The sequence below is a fragment of the Monopterus albus genome, unplaced genomic scaffold (genome assembly GCF_001952655.1).
Source record: "Monopterus albus unplaced genomic scaffold, M_albus_1.0 scaffold101.1, whole genome shotgun sequence".
Classification (NCBI taxonomy): Eukaryota; Metazoa; Chordata; class Actinopteri; order Synbranchiformes; family Synbranchidae; genus Monopterus; species Monopterus albus.
Genome location: NW_018127981.1, coordinates 555,178 through 576,082, shown reverse-complemented (window position 1 = coordinate 576,082; position 20,905 = coordinate 555,178). Strand labels below are relative to the sequence as shown.

The window sequence follows — 20,905 nt, the reverse complement described above, 5'->3', positions numbered from 1 at the left end:
ATGTGAAACCTGTTCTTTTATTTTCATCATTAATCATTATTCACTTCCTATTCACATTCCCACAAATTTGTGTCTAACTTTTTCTAGAACATCCTGCTGCATATAAATCAGACATGCACACACAAGGAGATGAGCTTACACCTATTTAGGGAACAAGTAAGTAAGTAAGTAAATTTTATTTATATAGCACCTTTCACAGACAAGGTCACAAAGTGCTTTACAAACAAATGAGACAAAGACCAAGATGTTAAGTTTTCAGAGAATGAAGAGAGTGAAAGCAGGTGTTATCTCAGAGTTCTTGAGTATTGGTTTATACAGTCCTTTCTAGTCAACCCAAAGACAAACAGTACTTGTACAAAAATACTATAGACATGCATTATTATTAACATATTTAAAGCCTGCTTTAATGTGATGAGTGAGTAATTTATCCATCTGAAAATGACTGTCAACCTTATTTAAAGTTTACTCACAATTCTGTGCATTTTCTGAACATTAATATCAATAAGCGGGCATAATGAGACCAGTGTTGTCATGGCATTAACTGTGAATTTCAGTGTTGATACCTCTGTTTTATATCAGAATCAGAATCGGCTTTACTGGCCAGTTGTGTCGGATACACGAGGAATTTGACTTTGGTACATCGGCTCTCAATGTGCATGTACATATCCCCATGCAAGGGGCAAATAAACAGTAAACCAACATAAGGCTGTGTAATATTAAAAAAAAAGGTATTAACAAGCAACAAACAGTGCAAACAATGCAAAATAAGCAGTAAAAACAGGCAGTAAACAATGCAGACAGACAAGAAATGCTCATTGTGAAATGGGATATAGTATTTGCTGTTAAATAGAACAAGAGTGTTTCTCATTAAATAAAACCCATGATTCAGCAACTGTACTTGCATAAAAGTTGCACGCAATAATCCGGGGCCATGCTGTGTCATTAGCCAGAAGAGGCCTCATGGAGAACTGTGACCTCCACTGGTGTGTGTTTAGTCCATTCAGCACAGAGGGAAGCTCTCTGAGGAAGTCCTGGTTGGTCTGCAAAAGGGAGGTTATAGGTGTCAAGAGGACACTGTGTCACTTCCTCAGTCAGAGGAGTATTATGTGAGATGTGATCTCAGCACTCTGACCAACACTGGTTAATCCACCTGTTATGTTCATTTCTCAGAAACAGCAGTGATGTTCCTGGGTTAATTTTACCATTACTAACCATTTCAGTCACTATTTAGTGCAATTGTGTTCTTTACCTCTCACAGATTATGGTTCAATGAGGATAATGCACTCGTTTATCATAAAAAATGCATGTTAAAACTTTTTGTAATGTACAATGGAAAGACCTACATATAAAATACATTATTTTTACATTTCACATTGATTTTTTTTTATTTTATGTTATATTTTGAAATATTTTCTTTTTATGAAGTGATGTTGATAAATTAACACGAGACACCTCTTCTGTTCAGGGTCAAATTGACCTGATCAGTATCTTTGTAATATAAACATGCAGGGGGAGGTTGCAAATATGTGAAATGAACCATTTTCATTTTATATGTTGATTACATCTATTAAGCCAAGCAGAATAAGTTTCATACCAATAAAATACGTTTAACTGTTGTTTTTAGATGTTTAAACTTTACAACATAACACGATGGTTAGAAGGAGAAGGTGTAAGTCAGCTAACAGAGCAAGCAAACATTGTCTCTAAATTTATTGTATTATGTTGGATTGAGTTTTAAATTTGAGCATTATTATCAAATGCCATGGTACAGTGTATCTTCCGGTTCTTGATGACAGGATCAGTTTTTTTTTCATATGATCTATTCTTCACTGCTCCAAATGACAAAGTGTTATAAAGGCAGCTAAGCATTTCAAACATAGAAGAGGAACAGAGAAGAACATGTTACAAAAAAAGAAGTTGCACCTTATACCAAAATTGTGAAAGAGTCAAACAGGAAAAAACAACAGCAGGAAAACCCATAAGGTGCAAGTTCCACTTTTAACATGGCAGTGTGAGAGGTATGGAGGATAAAACACTGCATCAGTTTGCTGGTGTGGCATGTGAAATGGCCAATTGCCAAAACCAACCATTTAAAAAAAACTACTCTGTTTCTGTGTATAGAATTGTAGAAGCTTTTATACATCAATGGGGAAAACACTGAATATGGCTCATTTTCGGAGTTTGGTGAAAAGAATCACATTTATCAAATATCTTTCAATATTTGACATGAACACAACTCAGATATCCTTCCATTATAGTTCAGATCTTATCAATGTAGGTTCAATAATTATAATAATGTAGCTGTTGCATTTATAAGGGAGCTACAGTACAATTTTAAAAGGTAAAACTTTTTAAAAAGGGTAACATATAGTCTAGCTGATTCATCGTTTTTAAGCAATTCCAATCATTGACTTGTTAAAAATTCCCATATATAATGATTTGATGATTTTCCTACTGTAAATGAAACATTTTAGCTTTTATTTTAGATTTGGACTGTTACTTAAATAAAACCATCAATTGTGAGACAATGTCCTTGTGCACAGACATGCGAGAGACTGCTACTTCTCCTCAATAACACGCACATACTGAGAAACCACATTATCTGTAGTCAGCTAGTGTTTCATTTTGCTTGTTTTGCTTGTTTTTAGCAACTTTGCATTAATTTTTGCTTGTTTTGCATCTGTTGCACTTATTAAAACATGTTTTGTTTCAGCTCTTTCCATTTTTTGCAGTTTTGTGTTTATTTTTCTAGTTGTTTTGCTGTTTTCCTTTTTTAGGGGCTGCATCATTTCTCTCGTTTTAGCCATTTTAAATCTCTTTGTAGTGGTTTTGAGTCCATTTATTCTCGTTTAGTGGTTTCTTTTAGTTGTTTTGAAGTAATTTGTTTGACTTCCCAGTGCAGTCCCTTCAGGGTTCTCTGGTCTAACGGCCCCCTGACACCTTGGTCCCCTGGTTCAGTAATCTAATCTATGAATAAAACAAGCAATTTAAAAATAGTGTTTTGGGTAACCTTTTCATTATTTTCTGACATTTTATCATATAACGATTAATCAGTCAATCGAGAAAGTAATCGGCAGATTAACAGATAAAGAAAATAATTATTAGTTATTCGATAAACGCCTATTTCAAGATTTTAAAAACTTTTTCGTAGCCCCGCCCACAGGGTGACCTCACCGACTTTCTTACCCTAAGAAAATCAAGGACATTTGAGTAGGATAAGACAAGGGCGAAGAATATACAGAGCCCTTAATGCTGACTTCATTAAATATTTAGTACATTGTATTCTTTTATAGCAAAAGCCGCTTGGGTGTGTTTAAATCCTGTTATTTCCACCTGAGACGTTGCTAGTTAGTTCCTAGTTATCGTTTAGCGGTTACATGACGCCACCGTCCTCTCCACATCGTCTTGTCCCAGACTAAAACAAGGATGTAGCTGAAGTTGAAAGTTGTTCGGGAGTGGACACTGCAGGTCACAGTCGTACTCAGAAATACATACGGTTCTGTCGAGGACAGACACACTGACTCAGAGGTGGGTATAAGTGTTTTAGTGACTTTTATATTAGTGACTTTTCCATCGTGCTTTTAACAGTTAACAAGCTCAGCGGAGATAAAGAGTGGGTGCAGTACCGTCTACTGCTCTGATTTATTCTGTCACTTGGTGCAAACATAGGCTATGTTTGAGTCAGTTTTCATTTGTTATTGATTGTGTTCATTTTAATATGGCGGTTTTAGTCATTTTGAGCGGTGGAAGGTAAGTAGGCCTACATTTAAGCCTACTTAAGACGCCTATTATAATGCTAGCCTATATTGACGTATATGAGCTACATTGAATGTAAATTATGCTTCTCAACATTTCAAATTGTACTTCTTACTTAATTTAGTTTAGTTGTCAGCTGTACTTTGCAGTTTTGAGAATTTTCATACAAAACAATGTAGTCTGTTTCTAAAATATAAAACATGTTCAGGGCACTGTCTCCTTCTTGTCACGGATCTTCCAATCGTCCAGTCTGTTTTAAATGCAGCGTCAGGTATTTTATAAAACAGCTTTTTTTTTTTATAATTCATATACAGTATTTATAATAATATGCCCGTCTTTGTTCTTAGATGCTTCTGTTTCTTTCCATGATGATCTTTTTTATACCACTAGAGGGCGACACCTCACCAATCACCTGCTACAATGACCAAGGAGATGCTGTTGACTGGTAATTCACTGAAAACAGTCGTGAACAAAACAAGCATTTACAAATACACGTTTTGTTATGGTTTAACGCAGCAAGATCGCATAAGTCCTATAACGCTGAAACAATCATTTCAAAATCAGCTTGTATTTCCGGCCTAAGCAATGTAAGAAGTTTGTACATTTACACACACCTCACAAATGTTTCCTCCTTTCTGTTTTTGTCTGAATTAGGTTCTATCTGTACAAGCTGCCTAAAGAACATAGCAGCAGATCTCCCAGAGCAGAAGGTGAGATGTATTTACTGTTGGAAAAGGGGAGCGAAGGATGGACTGATGGGAAGGTGACAGTGAACGACACCACTGGAGCCCTGGGAAGGACAGTTGGACAACTGTACTCACAAGAAAAGGTCTGTTTTCATTAGGTGTCTCTGTCTGTAACAAATCCAGCAAAGTCACTGTTGTGTTAGTGATAGTTGAAGTTCATTTTCCAGGAAATCACCCATTTGGAAACCGGGAAGTGCTGATGCTAGCTCAGATTATTACATAGCTGTCAGTTCCTTATTATTTATGTATTAAATATGTTCATGGTTCATGTGAAATGGTCATGCTAAAGCCCACATCTTTTATAAGACATCCAGAGCTTTATTCTTTATTTGACATTTCTGTAAAATAGTATTGGTAGGCCTTTTGTAATATTCACTTTCTTTTCCCTAATTGTTTTAGAATTATTAATTGTTTATTTACTTGAATCATCATTAGCTTCAGCCACAAGGCAGTTGCAGCTATTTCATGGGGTTTTCATAGTTTTAAAGTATTAACATACACACACACACATTTTTTTTTTTTTTTTGCATACACTTTCTTTTATATCCACAATGTAACAAAACTAGACTTTGCTTAAGCAAAATCAGTCGTAAATACTTTCAGAGTTCTTTCAGACACCAACTTAAGTAGCATGTCTGTAGCAGATGGAATTTATTTAAGGAAGGGTTTCTGTTAACTCCACTTGTCATTATTAGATAAGAGGAAGAAACTGAGAATGAAAACTGAAAATTGAGTTGTTCATTTAAATGCTGTCTGTTTGTCTGGCTGTGAGTCCTAATACACCAGGTTCAACAGCAAGATTATACAAACCAGGCTTATGAGAATTTATAACTGGCATTTTCAGTGCTCTGCTGTTTTATTCATGTATTTATTTATGCTTATTTGTATAGGGATAAGTGTATAGCATGAACCAATACCACATACTATAATATTTACAGTCTAAGCTAGTCTGTAATGCATACTCCTTGATGGTCCTTTGAAGCACTTAAAACTCAACAATAAAATACCAAGACACAAAACTCAACATTATATACATACATTAAAGCACCAACCTCAACAGGAAAATGCAGACAAAACAACTCAAGGCATAAAACAAGCACACAAAACATACAATTTACTAATGATGAAACAGTAAAATGCCATAAAACTATACAACTCAGGTATCCTGCCACTGTAGATCAGATCTATAGTAGGTCGGTAATGACCACTCGAATGATTGCTTTTTTTATTTTGTTTTTCAGTTTAAATGTAATTCTGCCAGTGTTTTTCTTCCCAGAATGTGTCCAAATATGGTGGTTTTTAATTTCAGTTAATAAAGTCTGTCCTCTTTACAGAACACTGAGGTAGCATACATCCTTTACAATGACCAGAGGCCACCTGAGGACTTTGGCGACAGATGGATTGACAACAGTGGACATGGTGGGGGGCACACAAAAGGTGAACACCAGAGCAGCCTAGCTCTAAAATACTCCTGTAGCCCAGACAGACTAGCACCGTGTATGTACAGTGTATAAATTATATCAAAGCAAAAAAAAAAGATCACAATATGATATACAATAAAGGATTTCTTAAACCAATCTTCACTGTGCACCCTATAACATTCAGTTGGCAGTTTATAAGGTACACTCAGCTAAAACTAATGCAGTCTAATACAACAATCCTGCAATAAATTCTAACTATGAGGGTTATAGTGTTGCCATAATGTCAACATATAATGTTTTTGTTGAAGCCGTTTTAGAGATTTGCTGATTCAGCTCTGGTAATTTTAAGAATTCAAATGTATAAAGTGAGAGAAAAGCAAACTGACTCGAGAGGAATATGCATGTTTAAGAAAAAAACAGTCTGGGAGTGATTTTAAAAAAAACTTTATAGTTCTGTTAAAGGGCTGGAACAGTTGTAGAGAGTAACTGAAGTATAGAACATTTAAAAACACCACAAATATGGAAAAAAAATCTATCCTTGTCCATGGGTGGGATGTGGCAGAAATCAGTTCGATCGAGGCACTCAAAGTGGATGGTAAATAATAAAATGCCTAACACATTAAAAAACACATCATTGCGTATTGACACACAATGAACTCAGACCACTAATTAATGATGGAGACATTCAAAGCATTAACCGCTAGGGGCATGTTCCCACATTAGAAATTCCAAACACACAAAAACCAGTGCTGTATGTCTTATAAAATATGTATATATGTAAATATGTATTTGCTGGTAAATATAATGTCTCTGTGCGTCAGGTGTCATACTGCTGGATAAAGTTCAGGGCTTCTGGTTGGTCCACAGCACTCCTCATTTCCCCCCTGTACGACAAGAAGGAGAGTATTATTACCCCACTAGCGGCGTGACCAACGGACAAAACTTCATCTGTGTTACCTACCCTCTGGACCGCTTCCAGACCATCGGTAAGACTGGAGTCCTGCAGTATGGCCCTTTAGACGCAAAGAGAGTTGGTAGAAAAACTGAGTTAATGCTTTATGGCGATGTTTAATTAGCTAGTGTTATCAGAGTATGTGAGTTGAAAGGAGGAGGAGCAGGCAGCTCATGGAGGTTCATACTCTGTCTCCAGAACATTATATTGTTCTGATAAATCTATTTGATAATATATCAGGGTTTCTTTTTTTATTTAATCTTTTTTATCACCATATCAGTCAACCGTGTAATCCCCTGCCAACTTATAGTGAAGGCTCTTTAGTAAAGAATGAGTTTATAAAACATGTAATGACAGTTTCCCAGCCACTGATTGTTTTTGTTTTACTCTGCCTTTAACACACTTCAGTTTCCCATGAGGGTTTAAATCTTGTATTTGTCATAAAAATTTACTCAGCACATATTTTCTATCTTCAGAACCTCTGAAAGTGTCACTCGTATCTTCCTTTGTCAAACCTTAACAGAGAAGCTTGTGGCCTGTGTGGGTGTTAAATTCTTGAATCATTGTTACTTTGTCATCACCCAGCACTGATTAATCCAGTCAGGTATTGACACAATAACAAAAATCCCGATCCAAGATAACCAGCATAAACTAGTGTCATCAGTGTGTCAGCGCGCTGCCTCTGCAGTTCTCTGGCAGACCTGACAGCTGGCACAGTTTCTACGACAGTGCCTGGGGTAATGTAATTAGACTGAGGTATGTAACCATAGAGATATTGGACCTCACACTGTGGCAGGCATTTGCTCCATCAGATTGTCACCTCTCCAGCTGGGATGTTGGGAGCGTGACACTGTCCGGGGTGATGTGAACACACAGTGCATAAATGTTTTGTCCAACAGCCATGTCGAGTTTCATTTTAAATCACCTTGCAGTATGAATTTGCACATTAACGAGACAAAACTGAGATTTACCACTGTGTAAGTTTATTATACACTGAGTTCATAAATATAGATGGGTGACAAATAACAGGATAACCCAAGACAAAGTGTCTCAATAAGGTCTTGGGCCACCACGTGCCACCAGAACAGCTTCACTGCACCTTGGCGTTTATTCCCCAAGTCTCTGAACTCTGCTAGAGAGATGAACACCATTCTTCCCTCATTTGGTGTTTTGATGATAGTGGTGGAAATGCCATCTAACACGTCGCTCCAACATCTGTCATAAATGGTCAACTGGGCTGAGATCTGAGACGTCCTATATGTTGCTCTAGTTTATGTCTCATGGAGTTGCTGAAGATGACTAGTAATCAGTGGTTTGAAATGAGCTTGTATTGTGCATTTTTCCTTATTCCTTAGTTTAAAATCCTGCTATAATTGTATTATTCAGATCTGCATTAGTGCACGTACATACAGTATGTGTTGACATTTTACTCATAACCAGGTGAGGAAATATAAAATCAGGGGATTATCAGTCATTATCATTACAGTCATTAGGTTCCAGCTTCTCAGTTGTGATGCTTTGCTGCCTTTCTTTTTTTATTTCATTTTATATTAAATATATTTGGGGTTTGGACTATAGGCCGAACAAATCAAGCTAATTGATTACCTCACTTTGGGCCCTGAGAAATTGTCATGGGCACTTTTCACTAATTACTGATATTATACTGTATAAACCAAATAACAAATCAGTTCATCAGTTAAAAAAAAAGTATAAAAATGATTATCTAAATAATCATCTGTTATGCGTATAGTATTGCACTGTAGGGCCTCACAACAAGAAATTGTATGAATTGGTTTATTCAAGGACCAACTTGTATATTGTTACACACTTTTGTGTTGTTCACTAGCATTTGTGGGAAGATGTTGTGGTTCATTAACTGACCAGATGTAGAAAAAGTAACAGTTATAAGTAGACTGGAGTTATTGTATAACATAAGTAAAAAATGTCAGGTTATGGTATCAGAAGGAACAAAGATAATATTTTTCTACACTCAGCACGAGAGAATTCTGAGAAGTGCAGGAATTTACCGCCTGAAGTAAAAAGATAAGTATGTAAAGTGAAGCTAAAAGAAATGAAGGGACACTACACCACACTGTTAGTCATTCATCATTCACTAATTGGAGTAGTGTTAGCAGCTTTTTCCTTAAATCTAATTTGCTGTGCACCACAGGAGAGCAGCTGCAGATCAATCAGCCTAATGTGTACGACTGTGATGTCCCCGACTCCTTGGTGTCCCTGGTGCCCGCACTGGCTGATGTCTGTAAGAAGAAACATCTGTCTGGTCACATCTTTCCCCGTATCAAAACTGTATCCAATCGCAGTGTGACTCTGACCTCAAAGGAGGGAACCAACTTCATCAGCTTTGCCAAAGGAGCCTCTTTTGACAATGGTATGACTTTGGAGAAATAAAAATACTTGCAGTTGTCTGACTACTGGTGCCATTCTTTCACTTTTACTTATGTCTTTGCAGGTATAATAGTCCAATGTGAGCATCACTAGTTCTATTTTGTAACATACAAATACACTTTTAGCTTTATTTACTTTTAAAGATCGTATTATTTAACAGCATGCAGACAGTTCAAAGGCAATAAAATGATAACATGTTCTTACCTGTCTTTCCTCTCTGCTTTGTCAGACCTATACCACTCCTGGGTGGCTCCCACCCTCCAGTCAGACCTCCTGGTCCAATTCTGGATTCGCTCCACAGGTATCCTCCACTCCAACTGCTCCGAGGGCTGGAAGGTCCTGGACATCACACTCATTCACCCAGGTGAGGCGTTCACCTTCAAGGCCAGCCAGGACCACTCCAAGTGGGCGGTGAGCCCCCAGTCACTTGGGCAGGGGAATGGAGGAGGATGGGTGTGCGTGGGGGACATAAACCGAAACGAGGCAGAGGAGAAGCGCGGGGGAGGCACAGTATGTCTGCAGGACCCGGTGGTGTGGAAGGCTTACCGGACTGCGGCACTGGAGTGTGAGTCTTGTGAAGAAGAAAAAATCATCCAGTGCTGATGTTCAGTTTGAGCCACAAGGGGTCAGCTGGGCTTGAGGCAAGGCCATCTCATGGATTTGTAAGTGAGTTATTTCAAGATGTGGTAGAATAACCCAGTGTTTACCATTTTAATTCATATGATATGCTCTTCACTGATGACACAATCATTTCCTTAAACATATAGAGGGATGAAATCATTCCATCACGTCTGGACTACCCTTTGTCCTACTAGCCTCTGTAAGGCAATGGTATTTCATTTAGCATCTTTTATTAGTTCTTTTCTGTGGTGTTCATTTTAGAAAACAAAAAAACCTCAAAGTGCAACTTTAAATTGAAAGCATAGGTCCAAGTCACTTGAGGACTCTGTCTGTTACAAACTGAGCGCTGTGTCACTAATTCTGACTCTGTCACTTGAGGACTCTGTCTGTTACAAAAGCGCTGTGTCACTAATTCTGACTCTAACTTTTCTGTTTAAATCACCATGAGCTGCTTTTTGTGTATGTTCTCAGTGAGGACATCAAATGTTGTTAATTAAAACTGTATAAAAGTGGATTTTATGGGATTTTAAAATAATCAATGTGGGATATATTGCACTTTGAAACATTCAGCACATGCACACATTTACCTGATGATATTAACACATGGACACTGACAACATTCAGGTGAGGAATGTTTTAATTCTTTGTTTTCCATGAATGTTTGTGATAATAACTGGGTACTCAAGTATGTGCTTTTCTAAAAATATCTAGAAATATTTTTTATGTGCCTTTGATTTCTTAGTTACATAAATTCATTCTGATTTTGCCTAAGCATAAAGATGCTGACCGTCTTCACTCTAAATCAACAGACCAGTGCACAGGTGTGTGGTTTGTCGCTGAAGTATATTCACCTTGCTTTGTTTACCTTATCCATGAGGAAAAATAGAAATGTCAGTATTTGATATGTAGAGACAACTTTAATTCTTTTTATGTCATACTCAGCAGCATGGAAAATATGTCTCTTTTGAACCTGGAACACATTATAGCAAATCAACCCAAAGCTGGGAAATTCATATAAAAGTAAATTTATTACCACAAAAATAGGACATCCTGTATGTAGTGCATACATAGCTTTGATGTGAGAGTACACACCACTGTATACTCGATGTATACTGCAAACATGGGAAAAGTGAGCACCCTGTAGAGAAAGGCACTAAAACAATCAGTAGCATAGCATTATGCTAGCACACGTCATCTATTATTACCCAGAATCCTCTCCCTGATTCAACCATGCTCATACCTCAGCCAACACAGAGGCCTCACTGGTGCTGAGTAGGGAACCAGAGGTCACAAGACATAAGTCAAAGTCAAGGTTGTATGTTTCAAACCTGCACTGAAGTTAACATGTTAATTCCAAACATGAAATCGTTGCTTATGTTTTTTTTTTCTTTTTCTAATTAAATGTAAACAGCAGTGAAGATGTATCTTACTGAGCTGGTGGCATATTATTTAGATTTTTCTTATGGTTATGCTTGAGGTACTAGAGTGATAAAGCAAAGCCACAAGCTTATTAAAGCTGCAATAATCATTTTGGCCACTAGGGGACATAAATGCATCAAATTGAGCTGTGCAACATTTTATTTCCTTATAAAGTTGTTTTGATACCAGCTGCCTACATACCCATCCATCTGAAGATAACATCTGGAGCTGTATTTCTGCCCATTTAATAAATGAGTCCATCTCACATTCCTTTTAGTTCTAGTTTGGTCTTTAGCAACTCCTGAGAATAATGACAGGCTTTCTTAGATCAAGATGCTGCTAGATGTTGAACGTCCCCAGCTAGTTGTTACCTTGGCTAGATCTGTAGCTCTATCAGATTTACTGCTGGATAAAGTGTTGATACCAGCTGCGAGAAAGACCCATTCTGCACATTCCTGGGCTGTAAAACCAAAACAATCAGCCAAAATAGGCTAAAAGATCAATAGAGCTGCAGAGTTCATGATAATTCTTTGAGGGTTTGTCAAAATCAGTGGCCTGCTTCACAATATGAAGCATCAACCGAGTCTGTGCTAATATAAAAATACTGACTGGTGCAGCTTTAACTTTATGATGAAATAAATATTTACTTGAGTCATAGCTGAAACAGTCATTCTCACTTTTTAAACACATGGGTGTAGAGCTCCTTGCCAGTGTAAACACAATATTGACATCATACAGATATACAGAATAGATAAATATATACAAAACATTCATATCTCATTTGACAAACTCCAGTGTTTTGCTACAATGATGCACTTGCACTGTATTGGTTACTATCCATGTGTCTTCCTGATATGTGTGCTTTAGCAGACGTGGAGCCAACAGGCTTTGTATATTTGGATTTTATTATGCTTCTTACCAACAAACCTATAGTCCTAAATCCTTCTACGGCATCTGAGGTGAACAACACTTAAATCTTCTTTTTATATTTGGAAACATCAGTCAGAGGCACACAACAACTTGAGATTTGTTGATGATAAAAACAGACTTCACTGAATTGGAATGAAAAAAGCATCAACTGCTACCTGACTAGGACTCAAGAACCAGTACCAAAAGGCTGCCATTGCTCTTCCTCTGGGTGTGAATGCATATTGTTTTGAAAGAGGAAAAGTGACACGAGTCTTTAGCAGCAGGTGGCTCTGGAACACAGCAGGGCAGCGGGAGGTCTGAAATGTCTCTCAAACTTGGTCTCGGTGTTTGGGTAGAATAAGCTTTGAAGGAGCATGGAAGAAAGGCATAATGTAGAGTTTTGTTTTGCACAGAGAAGGCCCCATTTACTGTCTGTGAGAGACCGCCCTGCATTCACATCAGGACTATGAGAAAAATCAGTTACTATGGACAAAAAAAAAAACTGATGTCAAAATAGAGTCCTGACCAGTCTCCTCCCTTTGGCCTTGATTCGTGGAAAAGTGGCGCTTGTTTCTGTGCTGATTGACACTGAGCCATGAGGAGTGTTCCCGCCTTTTCTTCTCAACAAGAAGTCAACACTAGATGATGTCATGGCGTAAAAGACATTACCCATAGCAGGGATGACCAATTCTGTGTCAAGAGAAGAAAAATAAAGACATTAGAATTCAACAGAGCTTCTCCAAAGCTGCTGCACTGTTACATTAGTACTCTACCAGTGAAATGCATGGGACACCCTGGTGGGCTGGATGGCACTGGGAACAATTTGGTGTTCAGTGTTGACTTTTTAAGATCACCTCCCTGATTTAGAATGAATAATACCTAATTAATAATTCTTAAAATAACTCTTTCAGTAAAAAACTAATATATAAATACACAGATATTTCTCATCTCAGAAGTTCAACTGCTGGACAGAAGACACCTACTACTTTATTAAAAAATATTAATATTAATGGATATTGGACCCTGACTAACTTCAAATCAAGTTGGACTGTCACAAAATTATACCTGTAGATACATGCTTTACAATTAGCTTTACAACGAGCAGAAAGAAACCTCTCCCTTTGGCAGATGAATGTAAAAGTGTCAAACACAATGTCACTACACAGTGAAGATAAAATATTCAAGTGAAGTAACAGTATGAAAAATACATTTGGTGGAGTGGGACATTTTTGTGGTGGAAATTTCCTGGACCAATAAGTAAACACATATTCTTTGAACCAGGGCTTAACCTTTAACCAAACTCCGCTGTCCTGTATCAAGATGAAAGGCATTGCACCAACATACAGAATCAAAATTCATTTCTTCATTACCTTATTGGCAGAGGTAATACTCTTCTCCCCGCAAGACCGTTGAAAGTCGAAATAGTGAATGTTAAAAGAACCCTGGGGCAGCATGGTAACATAGTGGTTAGTGCTGTTCCTTCACAGCAAGAAGGTTCTGGGTTTGAGCTCGGGCTGACCTGGTGCCTTTCTGTGTGGAGTTTGTATATACCCCCTGTGCCTGTGTGGGTTCCCTCCGGGTACTCCGGCTTCCTCCCACAGTCCAAAGACATGCAGCTTAGGTTGACTCATGATGCTAAATTTCCTGTAGGAGTGGGTGTGTGTTGTTGTTTGTTTCTAAGTGTCAGCCCGGTGATAGACTGACGGCCTGTCCGGGGTGGACCCTCCCTCTTGCTGAATGTCACCTGGGATTAGCTCCAGCGTCCCTCATTAGGATTAGCGGTATAGATAGTGGATGGATGGATGGGTAAAACAAGCCTGTGCTACAACAGACCTTTAGATTGAAATCTCAAGATGATCTCACGTTTGCGAAGATTTGGATAACTGGTCCAGAAATAGAGTAAACTTCAAAATAGTGTTTGTTTTTTTACAGTGCGGAGGGAAGAGCAGATTAGTTTTCTGTTGCTGCAGTGGAATACTGTACACCTTTACCTTTTCCTTCAGGAAGAAGTTGGATTAGCTCATATCTGGATGACTGTTTGGGGTCCTGATTGTGCTTTTCTAAGGCAGAGCTGATCACAGTGGGTGTCTTGTCATTGCTTGTAACCTAAGGGAATAGAGAAAAATAACAATGACACTCAGCTGGATTTGCACTAATGATATCCTGCGTCCATTGTATCCTGAGAATCTGATTCTGATCACTATCATTATGGGATCCTTGTCGCATATAATTAGGGACAGAGAATTTTATACAACCTTACTATTGCTGTAAAGTAGATACAAATGGTTTAAATTGGTACCAGTATGCTTCGGTACAGGTTGCCATCATGCAGGTCCATCCGTATCCTGATGATGCGCATGTCGGGCCCTGACCCTTGGATGTTATGGATGGGGTTGTTGCCGCAGGAGACCGATCGGCGGTGTGACTTTGTAGGAGTGGTTGGAGTTAATGTGGCAGGTGCGGAGTCATTCGTAGGAGGAGACGTGTCAACATCCAGACAGGACACAGATGGAGATTTCATATGCTGCAATGGAGCAAAAGCAATGTTGTTGATGATGTTTTATCTGGTATAATAACAAAGTAGAGAACAACACTGTTCATCAAATTTAGACTAAAGCAGACAAAGTCACACCTGCATACAGTGTCTATGGAACAAGCTCATATACTGTAAGTGCACAGATGGACTGAATATTAGTAATAGTATGTTACCTTTGTGAGTTTTGAGAGCAGGTTATTGACAGGGGAGGGGAAGTCAAAGAGGCCCTCACTATCACCAACCAGATTGATCTGGGACCTGCTCAGGCTGTTGGCACACAAACATACACATACATTTAAATTAATTCTACAACTAATGATCATTAATTATTTTTCAGACTTTAGACTTTGCTACTCTGAGTAAACTAATCTTTATACAGTATGTTAAAACAGTTGGGTGGTGGAGTGGAGTAGTTTACATATTCTGAATTCTGCTAATGTACTATGGTCATCTTATTGTGTAATGTGTGTTTGTGTGTGCATAGCTCACTCTGGGCACTCTGTAACGATGACTGTTGGGGCAAGGCCACGGGGGCTTGGCTCAGTGGGTGCTTCAATTTCATTGGACAGTCTGTAACTGCAGTAGAGATCATCATCAAAAGTGTAGACCTTCTTCACAAAATTTTTAAATAACAACAACACGAGTTACATGCTCACATTATAAGAGTGAATGCATTCTTTTTTCAAATCAGTAACTGCACCAGCATTTTAGATGTTTACCTTTCCTCCTCTGTTAACGTCGGTACACTGTGATACCACTGCATGAAGGCCTCATCAGTGCTGAAAACGCAGTTTTTGCAGGAAGACTGCAAGAGCCGAATTTGAGCTAAAATCTCAAATTCCTGTTAACAAAGAGTCATATCACCATACAGTTTCATTATTTTAAAAAAGCGCCCATGTTGGCTGATCTACTATTCTCTCCTCTCCACTAGAAGCACCTCACAGCACCCCCCCACTTAATCTTAATCCTCCCTCAGATATTGTGTTACCCCTGCTCGCTCTAATATGCTCTTATCTTGGAAAGTTTCCTTCCAGTCTCTCTTCTTACTGTAGCTCCTATTTCCCAGGGTCATGAGATTTTTGTCAGGGATTACTGTGGCACTCCTTACTCCTTGCAGCTTGTTAATGCTGCAGAAAGTGAAGCTTATTTTGCTGCTTCACTTGTTGCAAACTGCTCATTAGCAGATCATCACCTAAGCTTAGGATACATGCATTAAAACAGCTGATGTACCCAACTTTTTAACCCTTTATCCTTCTAACTGATACAGTACATACTGCAACACTCACCCGTCTCTTTTTGTCAAAGTTGATGTAGCCATTCTGCAAAGAGAGTGACAAGATGTCAGTTTGATAGTTGTAATACTGAACTGCCTCCAGAAATTGTGACTGGGATAGACTTGTGATGAACTTACATCTAGCCTGTCTTTGACTGCTGTGTCCAGCATAGTGAGGTCAGTGAGGAAGATTCCCAGGTAGGGCACAGTGCCCTGGGGGTTGCACTGTGTTTTAAAACAAAAAAAGGAAGTGTCTCATCAGTTCCCCAGAGATTCCTGTTCACCATCGTAAAGAGCCCACACAGGGAGAGATTTCAGAGCAGCTGCCTGCAGCTATTTTTCAAATGAAGGCTCAGGATTCACCACACCACATCTCACACACACACACACACACACACACACACACACACACACACACACACACACACACACAGCTCTCTGTTCCACTTCACTGCTGCATGCTGGTCGATTCCCTCTTACAGCCCTTCATCAAACCACTGACACATTCCCCACTGAGTGACACCAGTATTGACATCTGAATGTAGTGTTTTGTAGGAAAAGGCTTTTTTCAAAACTTTTAGAATGTAATCCATTATTAAGCACAGCCATAGTGCTTTATATTAATTGCAGTTGAGTGCTTTTAACTCAAAACGTTTGGTTCTACTCAGATGCTTGTGAAATACTAAATCAATGTACACTGAATATACAATATTATAAGGCTCATAAGCCCTAAAAATACACTTGAAAGCAAATTTAACCACCGATTGTTTTTCTAAAGCTATTACACCGTATCTCTGTCGCCTCACTTTTTACAATAATAATGACACTTTTGCAGGGTCTTACATCATTCCTAAATTTTCCAAGGTCTCCAGGAAAGGCCTGTGGGAGTGTACAACCCTTCAGGCTAAAATGTTTGGTATTCACACCAGACGTGGGCTATGAAGTTAGTGAAAATTGTTCTTTTTTACATGCTTCATGATCTGATCTAAAGACACACACACACAACTCCTCTGTGACTGCCTTGGTGACCCCTAAATGATCTGACACTCTAGTGGGATTAATTGATAACATAGTAAGCATGTCTGAACCTTTTTAGAGACCTGTTGGTAGCTGTTAGACACCTGAGTGCTTCTGTTTTCAAGTGGTTGCTGAGGGAATTCGTTATGCATAACCCACACCAGTGACCTTCCTATGTCTTCATTCTAATTCTGCTCACCTTAAGATGTTTGTTGTTGAGCTTGTTGTCAATGTTGGCAAACTTCGAGGTTCCCTCCTGTAAGACAAAACCAAGGGAAAGTCTGAGCTTTAAAGTTCATTTGTGTCCCAAAAAAACAGCTATTGAAAAATAAGTCTCATCACAAAGTTCTTTCACTTGCCGTTCTGGAGCTTTCGTTTGTATCACACGAGCTTCATCAGCAGACAGAGTTTGCCAGTGTTTGGAGTTTGGACTGTGAACCTCACCTTTTAAGCCAACATGGACAATAAGTTCATAAAGTTGTCAGTAAAAAATGGAAATGTGAGCATCTACAATTCCATGGCAACTGAGCAAACTCGGTATCTGCTGATGAAGATGGTGCAATGTTATCAAAACTTCCAGAATATCAAATCAAATCAAATTTATTTATATAGCACTTAAAAAACAACATCCAGTTGACCAAAGTACTTTACATAGCAGAATAAAACCACAATAAATTACTAAAATAGAATAAATAAGATCAGTGCAAAAAATAAAACAGCACAATAACACATACACACAGATGAGACACATTCAATAAATTCAATAAAATTAAAAGGAATGCATCACGCCCTACTGTGTATTAAAAGCCAAGGCAAATTAATATGTCTGCTAAATGGACCTCGTCATCTTAACCGGAAGGCATGTTTATTCAGTAATCGTTTGCATTTTGTGGTAAATGCTCAAATGCCAGCTGTTCTGTGCTGTCTGCAACAGTGTGTGTTTTAATGCTGCCACTGGAAATGCCAAATTCACAAATTTTCATAGTGAATTTAAACCTGCAATCGCTGAATTTTTTTTTCTTTTTTTTCTTTTGGCCACTTGGAGGCAGTGGAAAGAAGCTGACAACACAACAATGACATATGTCTAGAGATCTGTCAGGACAGCCAGGAAGAAATAGTCTGTCATGAAAATGCTACAGTAAAGTGTCATCACACTCTCGAATGCTTTTAGACGGGCTGAGAGATGAAGGGAAGTGAAATGAAAGGGCAACAGAAAATGATGGTGTTTTTCTGGCATCAAAGCTTGTAGTGAAGCTTTCAAAACGAAAGCACGTGTTTGAATGATATTGTGATGTACTGCACCATCACAGCAAATCAAAACATAGCTAATTCTGTCAGTTTCCCCAATTCTCAAATAGAAAAAGGGAAGGTTTACTCAACCAGATCAGACTGGTTTCTGGTTTTTAAAGCAGTCTAAGGTCTAACAGTAAAGCTGAGGATAAGGCCAGACATCAGTGCTTAGAGATAGGCGTTTAACAAATGTGCTCCAGTAGTGGCACTTGACAGGCACATTAATACATGTCTCACAATGCTGCTCAAATTTACGAGATGCTAGTCACCAGGATGTGAGATATCAAAGTGTAGATAAGCCATATGGTTTATCAAAGCGGCAGTTTAAGGCTTAAACATCTCTGTAGGCTTGTAGCAATCATATGTGTTCAACCATGCTGTGATCGGGCACCATGTTTGTCCACTTTGCTCCAGAGTGAAATATCCCAACAGCTAGCAGATGGATTACCATAACATTTTATACAGACATTCACTATGCACCTTATGTCTTTGGTGATTGCTTAAATGTTCCGCTAGCGCCACCATGAGATTGACATGTTCTTGAGTATGAAAAAAATGTAATTTAGATATTTACATCATCCACAGTATAAATCATAAAAACCTGAGTGATAACTTAAATGCTGTAATTAAGGCAAATTTTAATTTGTATATATACGTTGGCTTATGCCCAGGTACCTACAAAGTGTCCCCTGCATGCAAAATGATGTTCCCATGAGCCACAGCTTAACTTTGTGTTTGGTGACACTTAGCAAATCTTAGCATGCTAACACACTAAACTAAGATGGTTAATATGGTAAACATTATAAACTGTAAACATCAGCATAGCATGTTAGCATTTAGCTCAAAACACCTCACGGATCTGCTAGCATGACTGTAGACTGTTAGTCTCCAGCAGTATCCTACTTAATTCTCATTACATTGGGACAACCAAGAATATTAGAGGCTGGGCTGGGAGAGTATTTGACATTGTGTTTTCCACATTCATTAGTATTACATTAAACAGTAATTTCCAAACTCAGAATATGATGTTGATACTGAGTCAGGACTTACAGAAAATTAAAAACCAGGACCTGTGTACCACAAAGAGACAGTAAACAGTGGCTTTATTTCTGATTGTCGGACTAAGTCTTCAGGAGTTTGCGTATCCAAAGTGCACAGTTAGATACTGTACACTCAGGTGTAAAACCAAACTGTTTCTAGTAATGGGAAAAAAAGGTGGAGGAAAAAAAGCATCTTTGAAGATATTTTTATAGCAAGGCAGTAAAAAGATAATCTATAAAAGTGTCTAACAGCAGCTGAGAACAACATAAATCTAAGTAAAAACAGGCCTGAAACAGAAACGTTTCTGAGTTACTGAAATCTGATCCCTACATGGCAGCTTTCCAGCATAAGATATTGTTTCACCAGCCTCTAGGCCAGCAGATCATTTTATCATGAACCAAGACATGAATGACAAGATACCTAGAAAACACAGACTTCAGGCTTCAAACTCTCATTTTTTTTAAAAAAAAAAAAAAAAAAAAGGTTTCATGTTGTGTCATGATCCAAGTAGAAACCAGCCCGTGCATGCCATAAATAATCAAGTTTCTCACTGAACCTGCTGTTCACACGGTATAAATAATCTCATCATTCAGAGCTTGGTGCCCTACTATACCTGGTATTTTCCCTCAGCCACTTTTGAAAACATACTGTCATGTCGATCATCTTGACAACAACTTACCTCCTTCAGGAGTTCTCTGCTGTGTGAGTAGTTGTCCTTGTCTGAGAAGATTTCTGACAGCTCCTCATATCTTCTCATTGCCTCCCTGTAAAATAACCAAATCAGTGAGTTGGTTTCAGAAAAACTGCTTGTCTATATATCATTATTTTTGGAGCTAAAGAAATGTAACAATTATTTTTTGAAAAGTGGAATTTGAAAAGTCTGCAAAGCATGTACTGTAATTCAGTGAGTGATTAATTTTTGGACCTTAACAACATTACATTAATGTTTAATAATTTAACAAAGGCTGGTGAAGGAGAGTCAGGGACACTTTATTTTTATGCAGCAACAACTCCAGCAGATCACACAGAACATTCTGTTAAGGAAGAACATTTTAACTTCTGTTTCTTTATGAGTTTGAAAGTTATTTGCGATGTCGACTTGCTGGTTAATAAATAAAGTATCCCAAGGGAAGTTGGCTATGACTTGGTATGCACAAACAGAGAGAATAAGATGGGAGGTGGTGTGGCCTTGTACATAAAGATAAAAACTTTTGTTATAAGAAAGTGGAGAAAATGTCAAGGGTGGTGGATAATTTGCTGGAGTGTGTGACTGTAGAAATACTCGTGGAAAAAAAAAGAAAAATGTTGTAATAAGCTGTATTTATAGAGCACCTGGAGCCAGCATAGAAAAATTTAATGACTGGATGGAAGAAAATTACTTGACAATAAGTCATAAATTAATGTTCATATGTGGTGACTTCAATATAGATTTGTTAAAACAAGCACACAGGAACTGAGGAGTTTATTAACACAATATATAGATGCAGTTTATACCCAAAAATTACAAAACCAAGTAGA

At 38.2% G+C, this 20,905-nt stretch overlaps 2 protein-coding genes across 3 annotated transcripts in view; one reads left to right on the top strand and one right to left on the bottom strand.

Annotated features, from left to right (window-relative positions):
* Positions 1–3,187: 3,187 nt before the first annotated feature.
* dnase2 (deoxyribonuclease II, lysosomal) lies at positions 3,188–10,271 on the top strand. 2 transcript variants are annotated; one of them, XM_020609710.1, is made up of 7 exons: positions 3,188–3,528; positions 4,147–4,201; positions 4,411–4,585; positions 5,837–5,939; positions 6,745–6,909; positions 9,046–9,264; positions 9,511–10,271. In XM_020609710.1, exons 3-7 carry the CDS (start codon positions 4,472–4,474, stop codon positions 9,882–9,884), a joined length of 975 nt encoding a protein of 324 aa, XP_020465366.1. In that variant the 5' UTR covers positions 3,188–3,528; positions 4,147–4,201; positions 4,411–4,471; the 3' UTR covers positions 9,885–10,271. The 2 variants fall into 2 exon arrangements, with proteins under 2 accessions (XP_020465366.1, XP_020465365.1); XM_020609709.1 differs by having other exon boundaries at positions 4,104–4,201.
* Positions 10,272–11,980: 1,709 nt separating this feature from the next.
* Positions 11,981–20,905, bottom strand: part of rgl2 (ral guanine nucleotide dissociation stimulator-like 2) — a 32,956-nt gene continuing 24,031 nt past the window's right edge. The window contains exons 11-20 of the mRNA XM_020609711.1: positions 20,067–20,151; positions 17,256–17,312; positions 16,178–16,264; positions 16,053–16,085; positions 15,486–15,607; positions 15,256–15,342; positions 14,940–15,033; positions 14,530–14,754; positions 14,222–14,336; positions 11,981–12,920 (exon numbers count right to left, since the gene is read on the bottom strand). Coding sequence (XP_020465367.1) covers positions 12,739–12,920; positions 14,222–14,336; positions 14,530–14,754; positions 14,940–15,033; positions 15,256–15,342; positions 15,486–15,607; positions 16,053–16,085; positions 16,178–16,264; positions 17,256–17,312; positions 20,067–20,151 — 1,087 coding nt within the window. The 3' untranslated portion in view covers positions 11,981–12,738. The remainder of the gene's footprint in view (positions 12,921–14,221; positions 14,337–14,529; positions 14,755–14,939; positions 15,034–15,255; positions 15,343–15,485; positions 15,608–16,052; positions 16,086–16,177; positions 16,265–17,255; positions 17,313–20,066; positions 20,152–20,905) is intronic.